The sequence below is a fragment of the Manis javanica genome, chromosome 4, assembly GCF_040802235.1.
Source record: "Manis javanica isolate MJ-LG chromosome 4, MJ_LKY, whole genome shotgun sequence".
NCBI classification, from domain to species: Eukaryota; Metazoa; Chordata; class Mammalia; order Pholidota; family Manidae; genus Manis; species Manis javanica.
Genome location: NC_133159.1, coordinates 104,454,826 through 104,482,709, shown reverse-complemented (window position 1 = coordinate 104,482,709; position 27,884 = coordinate 104,454,826). Strand labels below are relative to the sequence as shown.

At 45.5% G+C, this 27,884-nt stretch overlaps 1 protein-coding gene across 1 annotated transcript in view; it reads left to right on the top strand.

The window, feature by feature from the left end:
• Positions 1 to 24,793, top strand: part of NOTCH2 (notch receptor 2) — a 161,723-nt gene extending 136,930 nt beyond the window's left edge. The window contains exons 19-34 of the mRNA XM_017650050.3: positions 450 to 651; positions 1,012 to 1,165; positions 1,562 to 1,746; positions 3,314 to 3,446; positions 7,002 to 7,238; positions 9,633 to 9,745; positions 11,019 to 11,524; positions 12,877 to 13,224; positions 14,047 to 14,189; positions 14,369 to 14,579; positions 15,000 to 15,096; positions 16,534 to 16,702; positions 17,361 to 17,662; positions 18,382 to 18,529; positions 19,184 to 19,281; positions 20,198 to 24,793. Of these exons, the coding sequence (XP_017505539.3) occupies positions 450 to 651; positions 1,012 to 1,165; positions 1,562 to 1,746; positions 3,314 to 3,446; positions 7,002 to 7,238; positions 9,633 to 9,745; positions 11,019 to 11,524; positions 12,877 to 13,224; positions 14,047 to 14,189; positions 14,369 to 14,579; positions 15,000 to 15,096; positions 16,534 to 16,702; positions 17,361 to 17,662; positions 18,382 to 18,529; positions 19,184 to 19,281; positions 20,198 to 21,586 (4,435 nt within the window). The 3' untranslated portion in view covers positions 21,587 to 24,793. The remainder of the gene's footprint in view (positions 1 to 449; positions 652 to 1,011; positions 1,166 to 1,561; positions 1,747 to 3,313; positions 3,447 to 7,001; positions 7,239 to 9,632; positions 9,746 to 11,018; positions 11,525 to 12,876; positions 13,225 to 14,046; positions 14,190 to 14,368; positions 14,580 to 14,999; positions 15,097 to 16,533; positions 16,703 to 17,360; positions 17,663 to 18,381; positions 18,530 to 19,183; positions 19,282 to 20,197) is intronic.
• The last annotated feature ends 3,091 nt before the right edge of the window (positions 24,794 to 27,884 follow it).

The window sequence follows — 27,884 nt, the reverse complement described above, 5'->3', positions numbered from 1 at the left end:
TTCAGGGAGGTTTGCTTCTTTTTATTGTTACCAACAAGTTTCTCTTTATCAACAAGTCCTATTTCTCTTTCTAAAGGAGTCTTGAGTCAAGAGCTATATATTTATCATTTTTTTTTTACAAATTAAATTGACTTAGGGATAAAATGAAATATCATACATGGAAAACTATAGGACTGGGTAAAACCTGGAGACCTTCACTTTCTCTGGGAATCTGTAGTAAGCTCAGTCTTTTACATACTCCTCTGTATTTTTTGGTTGTGGAAAGGAAACTGGGACTCAAGCTGATTGGCACCCAGTCTAGTTTGGGAATAAGAAAATTTTACTGGATATTAGAGTTAGGGGGGCTCAGAAGTATTTGTGCCTGTAATATCTTAGAGTCCAGAAACCTTACTTCTTGGGCAGAGGAATCAGGCTCCGTGGCTGATGTTGTTTCCCCGTTTGTGTCTTAGCTCCTGTTTCAATGGTGGCACATGTGTCGATGGGGTTAACTCCTTCTCCTGCTTGTGCCCCGTGGGTTTCACTGGTCCCTTTTGCGTCCATGAGATCAATGAATGCAACTCTCATCCATGCCTGAATGAGGGAATATGTGTTGATGGCCTGGGTATCTACCGTTGCACCTGCCCCTTGGGCTACACTGGAAAAAACTGTCAGGTAATTAAATTCTGTCCCACTCACTCAGCTTCCTCTAGACATAATCATGATATAGGGAATAACTTAACCTATTGGGCCTCCTCAAGTTCTTACAGTTCTGTAGTAAGAACTTTTTAAATAGCAGGTTTTAAATAGAGGAATTAGACTTTTTAATATTAGACTTTTTAAATAGAGGAATTAGACTATATGAAATGATTAGATTACCTGGGAACACGGTCTATCTTAAGGCTTAGATGAAGGCTCTTATTTTATTTTTGGATTAATTAATGAGCTTTTCTTTGATTTCCTAAAACACAATGTAACTTATTGTCTTTGTTTCTGGTATTTGGATGTTGCTGTATATGTACGCCTCTGTTTCAGACCCTGGTGAACCTCTGTAGTCGGTCTCCATGTAAAAACAAAGGTACTTGCATTCAGGAAAAAGCGGAGTCCCGGTGCCTCTGTCCGTCTGGATGGGCAGGTGCTTACTGTGACGTGCCCGATGTCTCCTGTGAGGTGGCAGCCTCCCGCAGAGGTGAGCTCCTCCCCTAAGGCTCAAGGACCATTCCCCCAAGTATAGACTGACCAGTGGCATTTCAGGGCGTGTATTGTTACTGTGGGAGGAGAGGAAAGGGGAGTCGGTAGTGGATGGGCAAGGCTCTAGAGAAACAGTCTGAGATGGGAGGTGAAAGGGCAGAGGAACAGGTGGAGAGATTCCAAAAAGAAATGCATTTGAAATGAAGCAAAGACATATTCTACTTTCAGGGCTTGCATGTTTTCAGTGTATGTAAACCTGGTGCTGAGGATTGTGAATGAGACAAGAATAAGATTTTAGGTGTCAGTGGCTTAGATTAGTTTGTTCATTCGCTGGTATGAACCGGATGTGTCATATGCTCTTCTGTGATGTTTCCTCCTCCACGGGGTTTCACAGGGGTGTCCACGGACCGCCTGTGCCAGCACTCAGGCATCTGTATCAACGCGGGCAACTCACATCACTGCCAGTGCCCCCTGGGCTACACCGGGAGCTACTGTGAGGAGCAGCTTGATGAGTGCTTGTCCAACCCCTGCCGGCACGGAGCCACCTGCAGGGGTTCCACTGGTGGATACAGGTGTGAGGTGAGAGGGATGAGCAGCAGAAGTCGGAGACCTCCCAGAGCCTGGCACCACTGTTGGGAGCACTATTATTGATTTGGCTGTTGAGGTCTTATTTTACAATTTCTAGATTGTTTTACCAGTCACCATTACACTATTACTAATCACTGTTTCCTTCAGTCCCATTGTGCAATAAGTTAACATACCTCTTGCAAGATATTTTTGTAAAGGTCTGGAACCATCGCCCTTCCACAGGGTTGCCTCCAGGATTCAAAGCTAGAGTGTATTTCACAGGCCTACCCAACTCAGTGGACCCTGGTACTTCCCAGAACAGCAGCTGAGGGAGAAGAAACTGCTTTGAGGAGTGTTCCTCTGACTCGTGCCATTTTCGTGTGCAGTCATTGATCAATCAACTAAAAATTCTCTCAAAAAGAATGTTGCTCAGCCTATTCCATGTGGCACCATACTAAGTGCTACCTGTGTATGTTTGAGGAATTGTGTGTCTTTTAAGGGACGTGTCACTGTCTCCTTAATGCCTAAACTGATAATGGTTAGAACAAGATGTTAACAAAACACCAGATACATGAATTTGATACCAATTCAGGCCACCCAGCAACACTGAGAAGAGCTTTGTTTCTGTATTTCTCATAAAGAAGTCAAAGATGGCCCCTGTGTATTGGCCCGTAGGTTATTTATTTCTTCACAACAGGCTGCAATCTGTCAGCTCAAAAGCCACCAGTGCCAAACTTAAATTTTTGCACATCCAATTGTTTTAAATAGATTTTTAGCCTGTTTTGTATATTCTGCACAACTGCTCCCAATATCTAGTAGCCATAGTTAAGCCCAGGGCATAAAGACCCCAAGCTCCTGCTGCTCTCAGAGCTCCTGGCTGCTGAGTGACATCACCAAACATGTAAGCCCCTCTCTGCTACCCCCTTCCCTTGGAGTTCGTTTGTACTCCTCCCCTTACCCTCCTCCCTGACTGTGGACAAGCTTATGCTGTAAGGGACTTCCCCCACTTGCACCATGTCAAAGCTTTGCCCAGATAAAGCCACCTCATGGCCAACTTCTTTTTCCTGGATTAGCCCTGAAATCTCTCAAACCCCTTCATTTACCTCACTAGCTTAGCCCACTTCCCCCTGCTCTCACCCCCATCTCAACCAGTTTCTCACACACAAAAGAGTTCTGTGAACCTGGAGATCAATAAATGCAATGCCTTTGCTACCATCCACACATACCGTTTGACTGAGTCACAGGGTCCTCATCACATACAAAGGAACTCATTTTAAAGATGGGAAAACTGCACACAGGATGAATGAAAGTTCTCACAGGGGTCATATCTGAAATACCCCTCAGATTACTCAGTCCTTTACCTTCCCTTTAAGTGCCTGTTTTAGCTGGAAGATGAAAATTCTGGTAAGCTGCAGACTGACTCAGCACAGGATGATTAGTAGGTGTGGTGATGCTGGAGAGGGGTACAGGAGCTGGGGGGGGCGTGGAGGGTCACATTAATGTTCCAGATCTCATTTGCTCCCATGCTGTTTCCAGCAGTGGTCCAACATTTGTTGTCCTTTTTGCCTTGTCCTATCAGTGTGTCCCAGGATATCAGGGCGTCAACTGCGAGTATGAAGTGGATGAGTGCCAGAATCAGCCGTGCCAGAATGGAGGCACCTGTATCGACCTTGTGAACCATTTCAAGTGCTCCTGCCCACCAGGCACTCGGGGTATGAAATCAGCCTTACCCATTCTCTGGCCAGGGCCCTCTCTGTTATAAACCCATCTTCAGTGTTAGGGGGATTTTAAAAAGTCACGCCTTTAGTTCTGAATCCTGGTAATTCAAGCCATTTCATTCTCTTATCTCTTGCTTACCTCTGATGCTCTACCTCATGTTCTCAGTTCTGTCTGTTTGTTGTTGAATCTTATGTTCCACAAAACACAGAATGTGGAAATGACATAATATTGCAACAAAATTGGCCTAGTTAGCAGGATTTCTTGATGCTTTAAAGGAAAGCACCTAGTGGCCTCTTGAATGAATAAATTCACATTTACCTGCTTATGTATTCCTCTGTAAGGTAGGGGAATGAATGAGATGAAAACACTTGTCTGTGTTCATAAGCCCAGGGGAGGAGGCTGATGACCCAAGGCTGTAATTAAGAACTGCAATAAAGCCTAATGAGATATAACCCTAGACTGTGAATGGTGGGACCATCATTCTGTTATGGACATTGCTCCTGCCTCCTAACAATCTCCTGGAAAGAGCTTGGAGTATTTCATGTTAGAAGAGAGGTAGTTATAATGGTACCTGCTCTGAGTAGCATGTGAAAAAAATGTAAGTCATCCACAATGGTGGGAAGTTTCATCTCAGTGTCAAAGAGAATAGAATGCTAGGGAGGCATTTATTATTGTCTTAGACCTTTATGTCAGTGACTTTTGATAACTTCCTTGAGTTCGGAGTTTGGCTAAATTAGCACAGAAGAGTACCCCACATACAGGCTGATATACAATGAGAATAAGAAGAGAAAACTAGGGCAGAACAGCCTTTAAATATTTGAAGATTTGTCCTATGACTCATTATTGGTTCATTCCTTTGAGCTGTTATACTGTTTAGGACAGTGGTAGAAAATTAAACCTCAAATCTCCATAGCTTCACACAACAGTGTTTTTTTCTGTTTTTTTTTGTGTGTATTTTTTTGTATCATTAATGTACAATCACACAAGCAACATTATAGTTGCTAGACTCTCCCCATTATCAAGTCCCTACCACATACCCCATTACAGTCACTGTCCATCAGCATAGTAAGATGCTATAGAATTACTACTTGTGTTCTCTGTGTTATACTGCCTTCCCTGTGCCACACCTCCTACATTATGCATGCTAATCGTAATACCCCCTTTGCCCCCTTATCCCTCCCTTCCCACCTGTACTCCTCAGTCCCTTTCCTTTTGTAAGTGTTAGTCCATTCTTGGGTTCTCTGAGTCTGCTGCTGTTTTGTTCCTTCAGTTTTTTGTTTGTTCTGATACTCCACAGATGAGTGAAATCATTTGATACTTGTCTTTCTCCACCTGGCGTATTTCACTGAGCATAATATCCTCTAGCTCCATCCATGTTGTTGCAAATGGTAGGATTTGTTTTCTTCTTATGGCTGAATAATATTCCATTGTGTATATGCACCACATCTTCTTTATCCATTCATCTACTGATGGACACTTAGATTGCTTCCATTTCTTGGCTATTGTAAATAGTGCTGCAATAAACATAGGGCTGCATATGTCTTTTTCAAACTGGGCTGCTGCGTTCTTTGGGTAAATTCTTAGGAGTGGAATCCCTGGGTCAAATGGTATTCCTATTTTTAGTGTTTTGAGGAACCTCCATACTACTTTCCACAATTGTTGAACTAATGTACATTCGCACCAGCAGTGTAGGAAGGTTTCTCTTTCTCCACATCCTCGCCAACATTTGTTGTTGTTTGTCTTTTGGATGGTGGCCATCCTGACTGGTATGAGGTGATATCTCATTGTGGTTTTAATTTGCATTTCTCTGTTGATTAGCTATGTGGAGCATCTTTCCATATGCCTGTTGGTCATCTGAATTCCTTCTTTGGAGAAGTGTCTGTTCAACTCCTCTGCCCACTTTTTAATTGGCTTATTTGCTTTTTGTTTGTTGAGGTACATGAGCTCTTTATGTATTTTGGATGTCAACCCTTTATCAGATATGTCATTTATGAATATATTCTCCCATACTGTAGGATGCCTTTTTGTTCTATTGATGGTGTCCTTTGCTGTACAGAAGCTTTTCAGCTTGATATAGTCCCACTTGTTCATTTTTGCTTTTGTTTCCCTTGCCCAGGGAGATATGTTCATGAAGAAGTTGCTCATGTTTATGTCCAAGAGATTTTTGCCTATGTTTTTTTCTGAGAGTTTTATGGTTTTATGACTTACATTCAGATCTTTGATCCTTTTCGAGTTTACTTTTGTATATGGGATTAGACAATGGTCCAGTTTCATTTTCTCACATGTAGTTTTGCCAACACCAGCTGTTGAAGAAGCTGTCATTTCCCCATTGTATATCCATGGCTCCTTTATCATATATTAATTGACCTTAAATGTTTGGGTTAATATCTGGTCTCTCTATTCTGTTCCACAGGTCTATGGGTCTATTCTGGTTTTTGTGTTTTGTTTTGTTCTGGTCACCCAAATAAAGTCTGGGCATGTTGGGCTACCTCTCTAGATATTTTAGGTATATGTAGGCCTCCAAGGCCGCCATAGCAGGATAGAAGAGACAGACTTGTAGGATCATGTAAAAGCTCTCACTATCTCATGTGGAAGTGACACCAATCACTATTGCTCATAATATATTGGCAAGAATTAGGAAGATGGTCTCAACTTGACTGCAGAAGAGGCTGGGAAATGTGGGAGGGCACACAGATATTCACTGCACACTAAAATCTCTGCTATACCACAACCTTTTTATAAATTAGAGATGTCAGTCCTAGAGTGGACCCTTTCCTATGGCAACAGAATTTCTCTCTTCTAACCATTTGTTAAAGATGGCTTAGACAATAGTTTTGCTGTTGTTATTGACAGTCTTTTTTTTTTCCACTTTGAGTAAATCATCCCATTGCTTTTTGACCTCATGTTTGTTTGTTTGCTTGTTTGTTTGTTTAGTGAGAGATCAGTGGTTAACCTTATTGAGGACCCCTTGTATGTGATAAGTTGCTTCTCTGTTGGTATTTTCAAAATTCTCTTTGTTTCTGCCTTTGCCTGACAGTTTGGTTATGATGTGTGGATGTGGGTCTCTTTGAGTTTATCATATTTACAATTCATTGAGTTGTTTCAACTCAAAATTTAGTTCCACTTCTTACTAATATTTTTACATACTTGTAATTTATATATTTATTGTTATATTCTCTTTGAACTATTTTATATTTTGAATTAAAATGAATAAACTAATGAAAACTTACCGAGTCTCTCTAGAGCCCCAGTTCCCTCATCTCCCAGGTGGGACAAATAATACCGGCTGCTCCATAGGGAACTGCTTCCCGGGTTGTATGGGAGAGCACATGTGCGGCCCTCAACAGATTCTTTCCTTTGCTCCTACCAGTCACCAGGAGAATGGCCACTGTCATGGATCAAGGATGTGCTTTGCCCTGCCTGACCTGAAAGGACTCACCACAGATAAAAGAGTATAACTTGATTGATTGCAAAGGTGTCTCTCCCTTACTGGAAAGCAGTGTTCCAAGGAGTGTCATAATTCCCCATCTCTGCTCTCTTTCCTCCAGGCCTGCTTTGTGAAGAGAACATTGATGACTGTGCCGGGGGCCCCCACTGCCTTAATGGTGGTCAGTGTGTGGATAGGATCGGGAGCTACAGCTGTCGCTGCTTGCCTGGCTTTGCTGGAGAGCGGTGTGAGGGGGACATCAATGAGTGCCTCTCCAACCCCTGCAGCTCTGAGGGCAGCCTGGACTGCATACAGCTCACCAACGACTACCTTTGTGTCTGCCGCAGTGCCTTCACTGGTGAGAGCCTCCCCAGCTTCCCAGCCCCTCTGGATGGAGGGGGCATTGAGTGAGGAAATTGGGCTCTGTGAGACATGCCCTAGACCCCAGGGAAGCTTTTCTTATATATGAAGAATTAGACCAGCTTAATTCAAGTGCCCGTTTTGTCCTTAGGACTGTGCTCCATGGATGTTATAATCAATCTCTACCTTTTATTTTTCCTGAGGAACAGTTTCTCTTTTGTTACATATTGATTATGTCATACCATAGCAGAAACATAAAAGAAGAAATAGGTGCTGGGAGTAGTTGAGCAAAATAAAATTTTTAAATTGTGGTAAAGTGCACATAATGTAAAGTTTAGCATCTTCACTGTTTTTAAGGACACACCATGCAGTGGCATTACACACACTCATATTGTTGTGCTGCTGTGACCACCATCCATCCACAGAACTCTTTCCATCTAAGCAAAATAACATCTTGTCTTTGGGACCTTATGTCCAGCTCTGGTTTCATCACCCTGCCTTCCTTCCTTGACATGTAATGACTTGAGTTACTGGGTGTCAATGACTACCTTCTTTCCACGCTGGAACCCAGAGAAGCTTAGGATCTTTTAGGTCACTGCAGGGGAGTAGGCCCCAAACTGGGGTGTGTTGAACCGAACGTCAGTTGATGAGGTGTGAATAGAAAGCTGCAGTGGTCCCAGGTGAGGCCGACGCAGCTAGCACATGGCCATGCTCCTATGGAGGCTTTTGTCCTCAAGGTCCTTGTTTTTTCTTAGATCATGAAGATGACCAGGTCCTACCTCAGAATAGGGCTTTATCATAAGCACCTACTACTTACTTCTAGAGAAGGGCAGGTGGTAACTTTTGGGGATTTAAATAGTTGTTTGTATCTACTTGTGGCAGTACTATCAGATACTCAGAAACCTGCCTGGCATTTCTGGAGTCATTCCCAGAGTCTTATACTGTAGTAGTATTCCTTGGGAGTTCAGATAAGAGGCTGCAGTAGTCTATTTAGATAATTTGGCAAGTTGGACTCTGCTACATGCTGAGCCCATCTCCAGACTTCCTTCCTTCCAATTTTAAAGATATGTTAACTTTCAGAACTTTGAATAAAGAATGGGAGGGATTTTGCAGAATGAAAGATGCCTGGATGCAATTTCAAAAGAGAAATAATCCATTATGCACATCACACCTACTGAAGCAGTGCTAGCCAGAAAGATATGAACGGTCCATCTTTTTAGCCACATATTAGCCACAATGTGCTTAGGAAGCCAGAAAGGCAAAGCTGGCTCCTGTTCCTGTCATTGCCTCTGAGGCCTCCTTTATCTGCCACATGGACAAGCACTTCCAAAGAAAGGGGTAAAGAGATGAAGGAAGGAGTAGAGAACACCTGGAATCTGGGTCACACAGCCAGGAAGTGGTGTTTGCACATTTTCCACACTTGTGAAAGTGAAAAAAGTCCTGGAGTCCATTCATGGTAATTATTGTGGGGTGCCGTTGCTGAGATGAACAATGAGGGACCTTCAGTCCCTGAGCCCTGTGTCCATGTGATGGCTACTTTCAGTGGCTCCTGCTGGGATTTGAAGAGACAAACATCAGGTAACTCTTGCCTCTTAATTCTGGCTAGCCAGCATGATTACTATTTTAATTTCCTTTTTAAAGCCACCTCTTCCTTTCTAAGTGACTGCCGGCTAAATGCGTCCTGTCTCCTGCTATTTGCCAAGAGGCCCCAGCTGTGCCTCCACATCTCCCCCATGATATTTCAGTTGCTTAGCTTACTATATCATGAAGTAGCAGCCTCAAAATGCCTCTGTTTTACATCTGTTTCTAGAGAAAACTCTGAGAAAATTGAGCTGTGTTTTAAAGCAATGTCAGTCAGGTCACAGAAAGGCTAGAAAATGTTTGAAAAGAGACATTGCATAGATTAAAATTCTCTAAAACTGCAAATCACCATTTAGATGTATTAGCCTGTTGTACCTTCCTCTGTGAAGTAGATGATGTTAACAAAATGCAGTGAACAGTTTTGCTAAGTGTTTCTTTTGAATTAGGAAAGTTAAAGCACCTTCAAAGAAAGCTGTGAGGTGTCATTGCCCCCATTTTTTTTTTCTTGGTGGGATTAGACTGCTTTTTCATATCCATCCTGTTTCTCGAGTCTGGGAATGTATGCCACCATTTATATTTATTGTGTAGGCAAGACAGACAGGCAGCTGGCCGGGACCAGTGATGGCTCAGCTGGGTTGTGACCCAGTGAGTCCTTCTTCATCTTCTTCTGTTCCCTAGGCTTAGAAGTGAACGTCATACCTCTTGCTCCGTCTGTAATCCTTTGGTAGATCATATCCTAGCAGTGTTCTGCTCGGTAACTGGCCATTACTGCTTCTGGCTTTTAAAACTCTTTTTCATTTTCTGCCTTGAGGTCGTCACTGTGAAACTTTCGTCGATGTGTGTCCCCAGATGCCTTGCCTGAATGGAGGGACTTGTGCTGTGGCCAGCAGCATGCCTGATGGTTTCATTTGTCGTTGTCCCCCGGTAAGTGCCTTGTGCCTATTTAAGAAGCACTCTTCCATGCAGTCTGTGACAAAGCTGAGATCAAACCTGGTTTTTCCAAGCTCTGTGGGGAACTTTCTTGGTGGGGAATCTTAATTTTAACTTCTTCAGAAGAAAGTGCTTGGGTTTTTCATTTAAAACCATTAAGATACTCCCGGAAGCAGTGAGCTCCCTAATCTGTGATGGCAAATCTTCAGAATCCCCAAGGGAAAACCACAAGAAGTGGTGGAATATCCCTTGAAAACAGGACTAGTGAGAGTCTCTAGCTTCTGGTTTCTGTAAAGGGTAGTCTGTCTGCCCAGACTGTGGCAGAGTTGGTTGGAAATGTCACTTAGCCATTTTAGTTTTTAAGTTTTAGCCACTTAAGTTTTAGCCAATTGCTGTGCAAACTTTTATCATAGCCAGAGGCTAAAATCTCCCCAAATCAGAAATCACTATGTGTGGAAAACATCTAATAACCTTAGCCTGGGCTGAGCAGGAAGTATTGAGTATGAACTTCACTCGTCTGTGCAGTATAAGAACAAAGAAAAAAACTGAAGGAACAAAACAGCAGCAGACTCACAGAAACCAAGAATAGACTAACAGTTACCAAAGGGAAAGGGACTGGGGAAGATGGGTGGGAAGGGAGGGATAAGGGGAAAAAGGAGCATTACGATTAGCAGACATAAATTGGGGGTCATGGGGAGGGCTGTACAACACAGAGAAGACAAGTAGTGATTCTATGCATCTTACTACGCCAATGGACAGTGACTGTAATGGGTATGGGGTTGGGACTTGATGACAGGGGGAGTCTAGTAACTGTAATGTTGCTCATGTAATTGTAGATTAATGATACCAAAAAAAAAAGAATGAACTGACATGGTAAACTTTTTTAGAGATCCAAAATTCCTGAAATGATTCCCCACCCCCGCCGTAAAGTCATTATATAAGTGATCTAATGATGGTTAGAGGAGGTACTTACAGATAGTGTCACCTGACTCTTATCCCACCATGACCTGTAGACTTAATTTCTAGAGGTGAGCTCTTAAAGTGAGAGAATTTTGCATTCATGCCATGGAACCTTCAGCCCTGATCTGTAGGTTGATTTGAAGTGGTCTTTTCCTAGAACTTGGTCCAGGAGACTACATGGAGGGATCTTAGCCAAGAGTCTAGGCCTTATTTCCCTAGAAGTGTGACAGAGAAGGAGTGGCAGGGAAAATGGGGCACACGCTTGAGAGTCGGCCTGCTGTCCTTATTTGTTCACTGCTTTCCACAGGGATTCTCGGGGGCAAGGTGCCAGAGCAGCTGTGGACAAGTGAAGTGTAGGAGAGGGGAGCAGTGTGTGCACACAGTCTCAGGACCTCGCTGCTTCTGCCCCAACCCTCAGGACTGCGCATCAGGCTGTGCCAGCAGCCCCTGCCAGCATGGGGGTAGCTGCTACCCTCAGCGCCAGCCTCCTTATTACTCTTGCCAGTGTTCTCCACCATTCTGGGGCAGCCACTGTGAACTTTACTCAGCCCCCACTAGCACCCCTCCTGCTACCTGTCTGAGCCAGTATTGCTCTGACAAAGCTCGAGATGGCGTCTGCGATGAGGCCTGCAACAGCCATGCCTGCCAATGGGATGGAGGTGACTGTTCCCTCACCATGGAGAACCCCTGGGCCAACTGTTCCTCCCCACTTGCCTGCTGGGATTACATCAACAACCAATGTGATGAGCTATGCAACACAGCTGAGTGCCTGTTTGACAACTTCGAATGCCAGGGGAACAGCAAGACGTGCAAGTAAGGGTCCAGGGTCCCCAGAAGCTGAGGGAGACTGTCACTAACACACCTTGGTTTCTTGTTCTCGCTCCTAACCACTCCGGTGCTTCAGCCCAAGCTGCCTCTGCTTTTCAGACTGGTGTCCTGAGTCCCTCTTCCTCCAGTGTCAGCCTTGTCCTGTCACATGCTATCCTGTGGTCTCCCTTGCTGACAATGGTCCAGGAATGCTCACTGCACAGCCACCCTCTCTGTGCCTCTCTCTGCCTTCTCATCTGCTGCTCTCGTGACCTCCTAGGGGAAATAATTTTTGGAAGTGTGTTACCCACTCTCAGGCAGCCTCTCACACAACCTGCCTGCAGGATGGATGGAAAGGTCTGTACCTCTGTCTTCACCCCATTCCTTTCCCTAAGACTGGGCTTCCCCATCTAAATATATCAAGAGGCATTAACTAGAGTAGGCCCCTTAAGCCTCCTGGGCTTTATTGTTGCAGTTAGAGGGTGTTTTATGGCTTACACAGGAACTTCCCTTGTAGCCACCCCATTTAATTTACTCCAATTAATTCTCAGCAACCTTGTGAGGCATAGGCATTGTTAATGGTGTTTTGCAGATGAGGGAACTGAGGCCCAGGAGGTTAAAGCACTTAACAACTGTTCCTGACCCCAAATCTCTTCACTGTGCTAGCCTGGCAAGTCGTACCAAATGGTGTGACCCACAGTGGGTAGGAGTGGGAGAAGAGGGGAGATGAAATGGCTTGAGCATTATTTAGGTTTGGAACTCCAGTGACCTTTTCCCAGCATTTGAAAGAGGCTGTCCAAGTTAGATCTGGTGTCCTGTATGGAACACAGCCTTCCCTGCCTACTTCCACAGTTGGAATTCAGTTTTGACTGGGAAAGAAATGGGCTATGTGGACATGGTCCTCTGTAGAACAACTCTTGGTATTTAGGGCTACATGTCTGGGTTTAGAGGGCACCTCTAGAGGCACCATTCACTCTCACTGTTGGTACCTCCCCAGGGCAGTGGAGAGCAGAACAGAGGAAGCATGAACTAGGCTGGTTTTGTTACAGGTGTGCAGGTTTGTTTCCAAGTCTGACTTAGCAAGGTTATGGCTGCAGGGAGCCTGTAAGCCCACACAGCACAGGGAGCACAGTGCTGGTTGTCACTCGAGGAGCCCTCCCTGGGGTGGAGTGGCATAGACTACATGTACTCTAGGATATCGGGATAGGAGAGTCAAGGAGGCGTCAAAGGACATCTGGGGCCTAGCTTGGGCCACAGAAGGCGGGTAGAGAGCCCACAGTCTTTCCAAGTGGAGACCCAAGCAGAACTGCGCTGGAGCCCCTTTCTCACTCTCTCCCCACTCTGCCTCCCCTGCGCAGGTATGACAAGTACTGCGCAGACCATTACAACGACAACCACTGTGACCAGGGGTGCAACAGCGAGGAGTGTGGCTGGGATGGGCTGGACTGTGCAGCTGACCAGCCAGAGAACCTGGCAGAGGGCACCCTGGTTATCGTGGTGCTCATGCCACCCGAACAGCTGCTCCAGGACGCCCGCAGCTTCTTGCGGGCACTGGGCACCCTGCTGCACACCAACCTACGCATTAAGCGGGACTCCCAGGGCCGCCTCATGGTCTACCCCTACTATGGCGAGAGGTCTGCTGCCATGAAGGAGCAGAGGATGGCACGCAGGTCCCTCCCTGGCGATCAAGAACAGGAGGTGGCTGGGTAGGTTTTTGGGTTCTGAACTTCCTAAAGCTCAGTTTTATAGAGCTGAGCACTTTGATATGCAGAGGTCATAACTGAACTTATAATAATTGCAAAGTGCAGACAAATATAAGAGCCCACCAAGCACAACAGTCCCATTATCCCAGTACTCGAGTTTAAGGGGAAAGGTTTGCCTAGATCTTGGATCCTGAAGGTGGGCTGGAGCAAGCAGGTAGCAGGATGTAGGAAGGCCTTCTCACATGCTAGAATCTCTAACCTTTTGCCTCATATCCCTTTAGCAGTGGCTCCTTTTTTGTGTCAATCATTGCCTTATTTTCACGGCCATTTATAATGTAAGTCTTTTTGACAAGGGTAATACTCTACAATTGTTTTTTTCATTCATACCCTCTATTTGTTTATCCCACAACTTTCAGCTCCATATCTAGCTGAGTTACAGATGCAGAGACAAAGGAGAATAAGGATAACAAATATGGAAGGGTATAATTCTAGAGTGCTAATACATACCACTGAGTCTGTAGGAAGGGGTGGAAGGGCGTGAAGATCAGCTTTCCCTCGTTTTCTCACTTGGTCTTGCATTGCCTGTGTCAGAAGCCAGATCAAGGAAGGGGAGACACTCTGTAAGTAGGAGTCAGTGTCTGGGGTCTAGAGAGACAGTGTTTCTGAGGTCTTCCTGGAGGCAGCGTCACAGAGGCGGGGAGGATGGTGAGGAAGGAAGGCTCCTGCTCGGCAGGTGACTCATTTTCTAACTCAGCTTGCTTGACTGGCAGCCTTCTGTTTTACTCAACATTTCCCTTTTCTCTCTTCTCCCATGCCACCCCACAGTACTAAGGTATTTCTGGAAATCGACAACCGCCAGTGTGTTCAAGATTCAGACCAGTGCTTCAAAAACACGGATGCAGCCGCAGCTCTTCTGGCCTCCCATGCCATCCAGGGGACACTGTCATACCCTCTGGTGTCTGTTGTCAGTAAGTAGTGCTGGTATGGGGGGCACCACCTGGGGGCAGAGAGTAAATGGCACACTTCTCAGTGTGCAGTTCTCTATTTTTCAGGGCTGCTGAGGTCAGCACTGCCCTCTCAATGAATTTGATGCTAATATTGAGAGGTTGATGTTTTTATTCGGCGCATTCTGTCTCTGTACTTTCAGGCGAATCCCTGACCCCCAAACGCACTCAGCTTCTCTACCTTCTTGCTGTTGCTGTTGTCATTATACTGTTTATTATCCTGCTGGGGGTCATCATGGCGAAACGAAAGCGTAAGCATGGCTCTCTCTGGCTGCCGGAAGGTTTTACTCTTCGCCGAGACTCCAGCAATCACAAGCGACGTGAGCCGGTGGGACAGGATGCCGTGGGGCTAAAGTAAGAGGCTTTGCCAACAAGCTGCTTTTCATGGTAGTAATAAGCAGGAGTAAATCAGAAAGCAGAGCTCTTGTCCTGCCGCATTGTCCCATTAGAGCATGATGCTCACCCAGTGCCTTCAGCGAGACTGTTAAATAACTCTCAGAGTCTGGATGCCTCTATTCTGCACGTATTGTTGCAGTGGTGCTCAGCTTCTGTGTTAAGGCACACTTTTATTGTTAAGTTCTTGATCAACAGAGAAAGGATGTTTACTCAAGCAGTAAGATGTAAAGATTGTCCATTCTTTCTGGGCCAAGGCCCCAAAAATATGAGTATAGTCATGAGAGTGTGTCATGGTGGAAAAAGTATTGAAAAACATTATATTAGTCTTGTGACTAACCTTTGCTCTTGTTTTTCTGCTTCATAATCCTGTCATATCAGAAATCTCTCAGTGCAAGTCTCAGAGGCTAACCTAATTGGTTCTGGAACAAATGAACATTGGGTTGATGATGAAGGGCCCCAGGCAAAGAAAGCCAAGGTAAGCTGCCATGGGAGGACCCCTACTGTCAGGCATTATCTGGTCACATTTCAGATTTCTGTCGGTGTCTAGAGTATCCTGAATGGAAGGAAAGGGTGATAGTCTTCGTCTGTTGCCCAGGCAGCGGCTCTCCAAGGTCGTTATGAAAGGTTAAGTCATTGATTGACCTTAGGTTACTTACATATATTTTTCAATGAGAGCTCTTTAAAAATAATAAAATAATAAAACAAATGTATTTCCTTCCTCCAGTGTCATGCTAATGGTAGTCCAGTGAGGACTGATATATATAGATAGCAATTTCCTTCATGGCTAGAGCCCCACTTCTCTCTGGGTGCTCCTTGCCTTCTGGAAGGGAAGGTGAAATCAAGCAGGTAAGAAAGCCAGTGACCACTGAATTTGGAAGCTTTGCATCTTCAACCCAGGAAACTAAAACCACATAGAGTGACAGGTAGACTGGGCTGAGGCTGCTGTGAAGGAGACCACCCATCCATAGCTCTTCATGGCTGGGATATGCACAGATCCCGTGGGTATCCGAGATTAGCTCAAAGAAACAAATGCTTGAGGAATACAGGCATGAATAATATAGCATGATGGCTGAAGCATGGCATTAGTTACAATCGGAACTAGATTCAAGTCCAAAACTCTGCCACTTAGTAGCTGGCAAATTTACTTAACTTCTTTGCACTTAATTATCCTTATCTGTACAATAAGGATAATATAATTCTTCCTCTGCGAGGATTAAATTCAATACTATATATAAAATGCCTTACTATCACTAAATATTCAATCAAGGATATCTGTTTTTTAAATTACAATAATAATTTTTGATCAACAAATATTTCCTGAATGTTGCTATGTATTAGGTACTGTGTTAAGTACAGGGAGGCATCTTGAACAAGGCTTGTTGCCTCTCCTCAAGAACCCTACCACCTAGTCGTAGAGCATGCTGAAGTGCCACATAAGCATTTAATGCAGAGTGGGTTAAGTAGAGGTAAGTGGAGTGTACTTTTTAAGAGCAACAAGAGAAATTAAAGTCCAGTTTCTGTTTGAAGGATAGGCAGAAGTTAGTCAAAGAATTGGGAGAGGCCATGGCATGCAGAGAAGCAAGCAAAAGCCTAGAAGCAAGAAATGGTGCTTTAGGGAATCTAGAGATAGCATATTAGGTAGGTAATGTCAGCGGCATATTAAGGCTGAAGCTTAGAGGCTGGGAAGGGGAGGCTGGGAGAATTGTACAGATGATGCAGGAGAGGTAAACAGGAGCCACATGATGATAGCAGTGGGAAACCGGTGTGGGTGATCATCTGGATGGTTCGACTAGGAGGAGAGAAAACATTGGGTGGAAGATTAGGAGACATGCTGGGAGACTCTGGACTAACTCCTGTCCACAGTCCCTGGCGGTGGGCCAAACTGAGGTGGGGAGTTGTCTTCTCCTTTCAGGCTGAAGATGAGGCTTTACTCTCGGAAGAGGATGACCCCGTCGATCGACGTCCATGGACACAGCAGCACCTGGAAGCTGCGGATATCCGTAGGACACCATCACTGGCTCTCACTCCTCCGCAGGCAGAGCAGGAGGTGGATGTGCTGGACGTGAACGTCCGTGGCCCAGGTCAGCACCTGCCAGCCTCCCCTTAGCACCAGGCCATGCCTTCCCTTGGCTCTGCATTGTAGCCCCTATGTTTGCCCTGCTTGGCAATAGGCCCCCTGCCAATTTCAGACTCTAAATCAGCTTGAGGGAAGGAATGCTTATGGAGTACAGGCATGCAGAAATTATGAATTTACATGAGAAGGAAAGGAAGGATTTCACATTGCTTCATATACAGCATGCCTGAGAACAAATAGGCTGATTTTATGGGTTAGATTTTAGTAGGATAGAAAATAATATCCCAAAGCAGAGGGATAGATAATTAATTTAGTTGATACTGTACTGCATTCAGTTCTATTAATATTGGGTATTCTTAAATGTCCAACTTAAAATAACATAGCACATAGAAACTTGAACAGAAAAGCTTGCTTTAACTTAAAGAGGAACACCCACATTAAAAAACTCTTACTTTCTCATTACTCTTTACAAAAAGGACATTAACAGAGGAAAAGTAGATAAATATAAATGTAAATCTAATTGCCAATTACAACAGTAAGCAGAGAGATTTTTTTTCCCATAAGAGTTAACTTCACTCAAATTGAACTGTTTTAACAACAGGGCTGATGGAACATTATTAATGCCCTCCTCCTTGAATACTTCTTGGGATTTTTCTTTCCTCTAGATGGGTGCACTCCACTGATGCTGGCTTCTCTCCGAGGAGGCAGCTCAGATATGAGTGATGAAGAAGAAGATACAGAGGACTCTTCTGCCAACATCATCACAGACTTGGTCTACCAGGGAGCCAGTCTCCAGGCCCAGACAGACCGGACTGGTGAGATGGCCCTGCACCTTGCAGCCCGCTACTCGAGGGCTGATGCTGCCAAGCGTCTCCTGGATGCAGGTGCTGATGCCAATGCCCAGGACAACATGGGCCGCTGCCCTCTCCATGCTGCAGTGGCAGCTGACGCCCAGGGTGTCTTTCAGGTAAAGAACATTGATCTTTGTTAAGGCACTTAATATCTCATTACATTCATTCAATAATTCTTTGAGAGAGTAGACAGATGGTGTAGAGTCATGCTTGCTAGACGGGAAACAGGAAAAGGAAGGCAGACAAACCAACCTAACTATGTACAACCAGTCAGTGGCAGAGCCAATAGCAGATAACACCAGTCTCCAGATCCTGAATCACTGTTCCTTCTGATAGGCCAAAACGCCTCCCAGCGTAACAGGAGTGATACCTGCTTTGAAGCCTTTGACTAGTATTAGCTTCTTGCTCCAGATTTATCTGACCATGTGGGATTCTAGCTGCTCCTTGGTAGTTTTTTTGGCATGAGTTGACAGTGTACTCCTTGACACCCTTTTATTTTACCTGTGTGAGGAAATTGGAAGCATTCTGAATCATGTTAAACTGTATACCATAATTGAGGTTGTGATGTTTTCCTACATCCCTCTTCTTTCTTTAGAAAGGAAAAGTATGTCACTTTACATGAGCTGTTGTCTTTGAGTACCCATTTGTTGTACATTCATTCAACAGATATTTATTGATTGACCGTGGTTGAGTCCTGGGCACAAAGATAACAAGACATTCCCTGCCTCCTAGGAACTTCCACTAGAGCCTCAGCTTTGATGTTCTTATTTCTTCCCTTCACTTCATTATCTTCTTTTATCTTCATTATCTTTTTCTATACTTTCTTCTCTTTTAGATTCTGATCCGCAACCGAGTAACTGATCTAGATGCCAGAATGAATGACGGCACTACGCCCCTGATCCTGGCTGCCCGCCTGGCTGTAGAAGGGATGGTGGCAGAACTGATCAACTGCCAAGCAGATGTGAATGCAGTGGATGACCATGGTAGGGACGCAAGGCAGGATCCAGATTCTGGCCTGCAAAGCATGTCTCTAAGGGGGAGAATTGTGACATGACCCTTGGAGAATTGCCTCAGATCTGAACCCACTGAAGATTCTTTCATTCATTCATTCTTCCTTTAACATACTGAGTTGAGAGAACTGAGCCATTGGGAAGCCGTGGATAAGGATGGGAAGGGATTTTTAATAAGAGTTCTTAGAACTCACAGCAGGTCTATGAAGGGCTTGCCTGTGTGGGTACCCAGGCATACTCCTCTGGGTCTAAGGACTTCTGAGAGCTGACTTCACTAGGAGATCGTGAGATATCCTGAATAGCGTTCAGCCATGTGATATATAAGTAGGTTATTGTCCTTTCTGTGGACAGGGTAGAGTCTGCCATTTGGAGGATGTGGATACCATAGAAAAATGACCCTTTATGTGGAGGTCTTCTGAAGGCTAGGCAGCTTGTACTGGAGTATTTCTAGAACAGAGGAAAAGGAAGATAATACTTATATTTCTCCTGTGGGCTCCCACAGAGAACTGGCTTCCTGCTGCTCTCTGGGAAGTTCAAGGTTTCCTTGTACAAGTCATGAAGCTTCCTTATAGTAGGAGAAGAACATGTCCTTCTGCTGTCTGATTATAACAATGCTTTTCCCTGCAGGAAAATCTGCTCTTCATTGGGCAGCTGCTGTCAATAATGTGGAGGCAACCCTTTTGCTGTTGAAAAATGGGGCCAACCGAGACATGCAGGACAACAAGGTACAAGCCGGGCTCTGAGCTGAGGGGGCAGGCATAGCTGCACCGCGGGGTCTGAGGCCTTCCCTTTCCTCCCGTAGCTCGTCTTGGAATAGGTTTAGACAAAGATGGAAGTGGCCTTGAGGGGAACTCGGTCCAGAGAGCTGGAGGGAAGGGTCTTGGGTCTCTTCAGGCCAGAGTAAGGATCGAGCCCTCTGCCTGCTCAGCTCTCAGTCTGAAGCAGGCTGTCCTGTGAAGGGCTGTGGTGTCTCCTTCTCTGCTCTTTGCTTCCTTGACACCTCCCTTTTCCCTGTTCCCTGCTCTGTTCATGCTCACTTCTTTTTCTATTATTTTCATTGTTTTTCCTGCTGCTCTTATTTCTGTTCTTGGACACCATGATATTTTCCTGTTTGCTTTTCTTTCTCTAAATTTCATGCCATGCTTCCCTCTCTGGTTCATCCTATCTTCTCTCACGTATTTCCTCTTTTCCTTTATTTTAGTTCTTACTTGTGCCTGTTGTTTCTTCTTTCTTTTACTTGCCCTTATCTTACCAAGTTCTTACTTACCTCAGGTTCTTCTCCTCCTGCCTTTCTAATTTCTAACTCTTTTTCCTCTTAGAATCCTATTTTGATAAACTTGGTGCCCTGTTAAGTAAATCTCTGGCTCAGGAGCATGCTTTATTTCACATATTCCCAATTTAGGAGATACCTCCCCCAGTGGGCTGAAATTAGCTCTTAGGGGGAATAAAACAGTCTTACTCTTTTTATGTATAAAGCACAGATATCCATTCAGTACACAGATATACAGTTTATATGTGGTATTAAATTTTTATGTTAGGGAATGGTTCAGAAAAAAATGTCTGAAAGGAGATGATAATAACAAAAAGATTGAGAAACACTGCTGTGTTCTCAAGAATGCTCTGTGTGGGCCTTTTCTATAGGAAGAGACACCTCTGTTTCTTGCTGCCCGGGAGGGGAGCTATGAAGCAGCCAAGATCCTGTTGGAGCATTTTGCCAATCGAGACATCACAGACCACATGGATCGACTCCCCAGGGACGTGGCTCGGGACCGCATGCACCATGACATTGTGCGCCTCCTGGACGAGTACAATGTGGCACCGAGCCCTCCAGGCACCGTGCTGACTTCTGCCCTCTCACCTGTCATCTGCGGGCCCAACAGACCTTTCCTCAGTCTGAAGCACACCCCAATGGGCAAGAAGCCTAGACGGCCCAATGCCAAAAGTGCTATGCCCACTAGCCTCCCTAACCTTGCCAAGGAGGCCAAGGAGGCCAAGGGTAGTAGGAGGAAGAAGTCTCTGAGTGACAAGGGCCAGCTGTCTGAGAGCTCAGTGACTCTGTCCCCCGTTGACTCCCTGGAGTCTCCTCACACATACGTTTCTGACACCACATCCTCTCCACTGATCACATCACCTGGAATCTTACAGGCCTCCCCCAACCCTATGCTGGCCACTGCTGCCCCCGCTGCCCCGGTCCATGCACAGCATGCCCTCTCCTTCTCCAGCCTTCATGAGATGCAGCCTTTGGCTCCTGGGGCCAGCACCATGCTGCCCTCTGTGAGCCAGCTGCTGTCCCACCGCCACATTGTCCCCCCAGGCAGCGGCAGCGCCGGGAGCTTGGGGCGGCTCCATCCCGTCCCTGTCCCAGCGGATTGGATGAGCCACATGGAGATGAATGAGACCCAGTACAATGAGATGTTTGGTGTGGTCCTGGCTCCAGCCGAGGGCACCCACCCTGGTGCAGCTTCCCAGAGCAGGCCACCCGAAGGGAAGCATCTGGCCGCCCCTCGGGAGCCCTTGCCCCCCATCGTGACCTTCCAGCTGATCCCCAAGGGCAGCATTGCCCAACCAGCTGGGGCTCCCCAGCCTCAGTCCAACTGCCCTCCCACTGTTGCAGGCCCTCTGCCCACCATGTACCAGATTCCAGAAATGGCTCGTGTGCCCAGTATGGCTTTCCCCACCGCCATGATGCCCCAGCAGGACGGGCAGGTCGCTCAGACCATTCTCCCAGCCTATCACCCTTTCCCAGCCTCTGTGGGCAAGTATCCCACGCCCCCTTCCCAGCACAGTTATGCTTCCTCAAATGCTGCCGAGCGAACGCCCGGTCACAGTGGCCACCTGCAGGGCGAGCATCCCTACCTGACTCCGTCCCCAGAATCTCCTGACCAGTGGTCGAGCTCGTCGCCCCACTCCGCTTCTGACTGGTCAGATGTGACCACCAGCCCTACCCCTGGGGCAGCTGGAGGAGGCCAGCGGGGACCCGGAGCACACATGTCTGAGCCACCGCGCAGCAACATGCAGGTTTACGCATGAGGGAGTCTGCCGCCCGTGTGGGGTCAGAGCTGCCTGCTGTACTTGCTGCTGAGGAGCAAATGAAGGTCATCCGGGAGAGAAATGAAGAAATCTCTGCAACCAGCTCTGGAGGCAGGAGGCAAGGGGTTGTCTAACCTTTTAGGTGATGCAAAGGAAGCAATTTTTTCAGCTTCCCTGGGTATTTGCAAGGGTTTTTTCGAAGAGGGACATGGCTCCTTCTAATCTCTTGCCCATCAAGCCAAGTTCATTGAAATGCAAGACAAATACAAGACTCGGAACCACGTTTACTCTCCTCTGTGTGGAGGCGAGGACGGATGCCTGGTATAGCCACGGTGGTCTTGGAGCTCAGGCTGCGCTTTAAGCCCTGAGGGCTTCTGCCTCACCCATGAGAAGATTCTGCAGTGGAGTCCTTTTGGGAGTTGTGCCCTGGAATTCTGCCTGAGTTGACTCACCTGTCTCATCTTCTCATCCTTGGAAATACTTTTGACTTCATTTGGTGCTTTAATTTTTGCACCTCCCTGTGTGGTCATGGACCCACCACGTCACAGGGCAGGACTTCTGTGCCGTCAATCATTCCTGCTGTGGAAAGCAACTCCAGCTGCCTTTTGCCCTCCTGTCTCCCCAGGGTCCCTAGGAGTCTCACAGTTTTCTTAGGTTATGGTTCTCAGCACAAATCTTTCAAGTGTATTTCTTTAGAAAATAGACACATTGCATTCTCCTACATGACAGTCATTCCCAGAAGAGGAAGGGGAGCAAAATATTTTTCTAGAACCCACTTTGGGGAACAAGAGACTCCTTCAAGAGGCTGCACCTTAATTCTCTTGCCTGCACACAGGCTTCATATAAACCTTATCAGGAAGAAGGATAAGTATCAAAGCGGTGGTTATTCCATTTGTGGGCTTACTCAGTGTGAGGTTTATCTGGCAGCATAGGCACCATGCCCTCCCTTAAAAAGAAAGAAAACTGAACAGACGAAGATTCAGGATGCTGGGGGAATGGCCGAGAGATGAGCCAGTGTAAGAAGCGGCTGCGCCCTGGTGAGCCCCTCCCCTTCCTGCCGGTGTGAGACACGTGCGATCCTGGGACTCAGAGCCCTCAGCCTGCCGCTCTCACCCCCAGCAGAGGAAGCCAGTCTTAGCTGTTAAACCCTTCCTTCCACATATCGCCACAGGAGAAAACGTCTCAAAGGATATTCCCTCAGTTTAGAACTGAACTTTCATCAGCTCGAGGGACCTCGTGACATTTGTCTTTCTTGGGTCCGGAGGTCAGTCTCTACCTCTGATTCTCTTTCTGATCGCAAGCCAGTGCACCAGTCTTCCCTCCATCCTGCATGGTCTGAGTTACTGGTGCACCCAGTAGGTCCTCACTGAACACATGGACTGTCTGTGTTCAAATGCGGGAAGTAGAAAGTGGGCCTAGTTTTCTAGGGTCCAGTACAGCCCTCTTAGAAGGTTAGAAAGGGAGGAATTATGAGTCAGCCGTTGCTATTTTTTGCCACCATTTTCTCCTTTGAAGCAGTCGTGACATTCCCTTTTAGGCAATTAATGTAGAAACTGAGTGGGGATGTTTTCTTTTCCTGGAGTCACTTTCTAGGTGATAATGGACAATCACAGACTCACTGTCTTTGTCATCCTCATGTTCAGATTGTGCTTGTGTCTTACCTGAGTTTGCTGTCTTGATTTGTGGTCTTGTCAAGGGCAGAAGCTTTCTAGTCAACACTAGAAATAGGAAAAAGATACGTGTCTTCCTCTTCTCCCAGAGTCAGCATACAATTGGTCCTGTGGCCACGCTGTCACTTCTGCCCAGTGCTGGGGTGTCAGAGGCACCTGGAACGTGTTTGCTCTGCCAGTGCATTGTTCAGATGTTAATAGGCCCACCGCCTACCCTGCTCGGGTCGGATTAATAGTCCTCACTCCTGCCATGGCTGGGGGCGCGTGTCCTGGCTTCACACCTCCCTGATTTGTATCTGCAGTCCCATTAGGAAAACTTGTGTGTCTGTTAGTGAGGCGGTCTGCAAATGGCTTTTCAGTCCTGCCCACGTTCATTGAGCCAACAAAAGCAATCAGTTGTGCCCTGATATAAGCGGATTGTTCATTCTATGTTCCCTCACATGGCAACTCTGTCAGCCTTCTTCATAGCGTGTAGCATTTTATCTTTCTAAATGGAGACTCTTAACCCCTGGCCCCACCTGTTAATTCACACATGGGGAGAACCTATCCACAGTGCCCAGTGTGGCCCCCGCAACATCTGCCCCTCACTGTCATTCTGTCCCAGCCCCACTTCCCCAAAGATTGGGATCCAGCAGCCTGGGATTACGGCCTCCTGCTGCCCCAAGCACAGTGCGAGCCTGACCTGCTTGTCTCTCCTTGGGGTCCTTTGGGTTCAGGGAAGGGAATGTGAAAGCTGCCATTACAGACAACAGGCTTCAATGAGAAGGAGGAAGACACTCCCTTGCGAGCATTTATCAGTCTCTTAGATTTTAAGAACCCTTGAGTTGTATAGTATCTAAAAAAAAGAGGGTGAAACAGAGAATCACTTTCTCATCTGGGTTCTGAACTGGAGACTGTGCTCCTATGGGACGCATCTTTCATGTCATGTATAGGCCCTCACCCCCATTTTTGGTTTACTTCACTTTTATAAATTTTTCCTTTGACTCCTGTCCACCTTTGGGATTCATTTTTAAAATTTGTTTCTTCTGTGTTGTGTTAAGCATCGTTTTCTGACTTATGTGACAGTGAGGCAGGGAGAGATGTGAAGGAGAGACTGAGAACTAAAGATTTTAATGTAAGCAATCAGCTGTGATGCTTAAGGCCATATATCATCTTATTATTAAATTTGCAAGTTCATAACTCTTGAGCAGAGAACCAAAGGTGTACTGTATGTTGGCAGGTGGTTTGGGGCTTTGGCCTTAAGCAGTTCACTGACTGTAGGTGCCTGTGCGGGAGGACGCGTTCACCTGCCCTGAGGCCCCCTGGTGACTGTGTGCTACTTGGCTCCTTCCTTGTGTACGTTTCTCTTAAAAGTGATACTATATCTGTTTGTATGAGAGACCCAATAACCAATAGAATGACCGCATATTCCTAACTATACATAGTAAGGAAAATGCACACTTTGTTTTTACTTTTCGAAGTTTCCTTCTTAAAGTAGGTAAGATGAAATTTATATAAAAGCATTTTTATGACAAAATAAAAAAAGATTACATGTCAAGCTTGATGGCATAGCAGTTTTTATTTTCCATTCCTATATCCCTGGTCTTGCAATGATTTATCTCACAATGTCATTATTTGCTGAGAGAGAAATCATTTGCTTTTCATTCTGAATACCACAAAGTCTAGGCATTTCTTCCCTTTCTCCAGGCAAATCACAAATAAGTGCTGCTGAGGAGAAAGCGTCTGTCCAATAGGAAGCATCACAAGATGGAGTCACATCTCTGTGCACTCCCTGGGGACATAGGCCATACTCAGGACAAAGCGCCCTCAGATGGAAGTGGAAGGCGTTGGTGAGCCAGAATGGACAACTGGGGCTTAACTAATATTGCCAATGGTGCTATACCCTAAACTACCAGTTTGCAGTATTATGACTCAAATTAAACTTTGTATAGAACTAAATGTGTACAACTATAAAAGTATTTTGCACATCAACATGTCAGCACATTTTTTCTGTATGTTACTAGCTTCGCAGAAACTTCTGAGTCGTGCACAGGTAATTCTAAATGGTAGTGGTACTTTTTAAAATGATTTGGCTTGAAATCTCAGGATATGTTTCAGTTAAACAGAGGAAGGAGCCTTATTCAAGATCTGCACACACATTTTCACACAACAGGCGGCACATATTGGCTGTCCTGAACTTGTTATAATTTTATATAAAACACATTGCGTTTTCCCGTTACATTTTGTAATGGTGTAAAGAGGAAATCATTTGAGAGCTAAGGAATGGTTCTCCCAAGTCTGGACCTCTGCAGCCTGGCCTCTTGGAGCTGGAGTTGCCTTTTCAGACTATTTGGGAACTCAAACCTGCTCCATGGAAACCTGCTTCAGGGGATCTGGACTGCAGCCCCTGGTCTGCTCACCACATCCTAGCCCTGCAATCGCAAGCTTACATACCTAGCCCTTGACCCAGCAGGGAGGACCCAGGGTTCTTGCAGCCATGAAATCCGAGGAGGGAGAGCAGGGCTGGAGATTGAGGGCTGCCGCATCACATGCAGCAGGAACAATGGACTTGGACACAAGGCCGTGGCCTTGCCAGGAAAGGTACTGGTGCCTCAGCCACGCAGCTAAAAAGCCTCACAGCCCCAGGAGAGGGGTTCCTCTTTGAGAATGTGATGAATACAGCAACTGCCCTTAATGTCTGCACACTGTCCAGGATGTGATGGGCAATGGGGGAGCTGCACACCTGTCACTGCCTGATAAACACTGCTCCACAGGTTGTGAGAGTGGAAGACTCTTCTAATATTTCTTGCCATGTGGGTCTGCTGGTGACAATGTCCTTCAGCATTTGTATGTTGGTAAATGTCATCCTTCACCTTCAGTTTTGAAAGGCTTTTTAGGGGAGGAGGCATAGAATTCCCCATCAACTGTCCCACCTCCACCCCTGACCCCAGTTCTTTTAAGATGTTGCTCCACTGTCTTCTCACTCTCACTGCTTCTGATGAGAAATCTTGACATAATCCTCACTTTTTTCTGTATTTATCGTCTCTTTCTTCTGGCTGCTTTTTAGACTTTATACCTTTTTCAGTGAATTTGAGTTTAATTCTCTTGTGAGTGGGTGTGGTTTTCTTCATGATTTTTTGTGCTCAGGGTTCATTTGGCTCCTTGGATCAGTGGGTTTATAATTTGCATTATGACTGGAAAATTTGCTGCCATTGTTTCTTCAAAAATTGTTTCTTCTCCATGGTCTCTTCATGGACGTCAATTACTCACATATTAGACCTTTTAAAGTTGCCTTACCATTCACTGACACGATGTTCAATTAAAAAACATTTTTTTTTTTTTTTTACTGTGAGTTTCATTTTGGGTATTTTCAATTGTTCAGGCTTTATGTTCCCTAATCTTTTTTTTTTTTTTTCCTGCAGTGTCTAATCTGCTGTAATTCTATCTGGTGAATTTATTATCTCAGATCTTCGAGTTTCCATCTCTAAAGTTGGATTCCGGCCATTTATGTATGTTCCATATTTCTACTTAACTCTTTGGACATATATAACACAGTTGTAGTAATTATTTTAAAGTCCCCCCTGCAAATTTTAACATCCTGTCAGTTCTGCTTCAGTTTGGTTGATCATTCCTCTCATTATGGGGCATGCTTTCCCACCTATTTGCATGCCTTGGATGCCAGACACTGTAAATGTTTACCTTCTTGGGTACTGGCTATTTGATATTCCTATAAATCTTCTTGAGTGTTGTTCTGAGATACAGTTAATTAACTAGTAAACAGTTTAATCTTTTTGGATCTTGCTTTTATGTTTTGTTTTGTTTTGTTTTGTTTTAGGTGGTTCAGGAGCAGTTCTCATTCAAGGGTTGATTATTTCTTACTACTGAAGCAGTGTGAACTGTGAATAGTTCCCAGCCTAACTGGTGGGAGTAGGCACTGTTTCCTGCGCTATGTGAATACCAGGCCCTGTTCCATAATCTCTTCAGATATTTCTTTCCCTGGCCTCACGCAATTTCTTTGCAAGCATGAGCTCACTGATCAGTACTCTGCTGAATGCTAGAAATGGAACCTCTCCATATTCCTGGGTTCTCTCTCTACCCAGCTCTCTCCTCACTGGTTCTTTGTCCCAAGACCTGTGGTTGTTCCTCCCCTCTCTGACACTCGGCCTCAGCTTCTCGATGCAGTCTCTTCAACTGCCTCAGATCCCTCCCTTGTGCCTAGTCTGGAAACAGTTCTTCTGACAAAGCTGGGGCCATCACACAAGGCTCACCTTGTTGGTCGCTGTCTCATAGGTTTGCTACCCTTTGTTGCCTGATGTCCAGGTCTTGAAAAGCATAATTTCATGTATATTATCTCTTTCTTTTTGTTCTTGTTTTGAGTGAGAGTGACTTCAGGTGAGTGGGTAAATCTAGTTCTATTACTCCACCTCTGCTAGAAGCTGCTTCTCTTTGTATTTTCTTAGTTTGACCTCATGAGGAAGTGTGCCAATTTATATTCCAATGCATTTTTCTAATGCAATGAGACTGTTTTTCTTCATACTTTTGCCAGCACACCAAAATTTCTATACGTCTATCTGATACTCTTAGCATGGGCAGTGCTGCCTTCCTGACTCAACTATGACAGAAAGACATGTGGGCACTATCCAGAGATA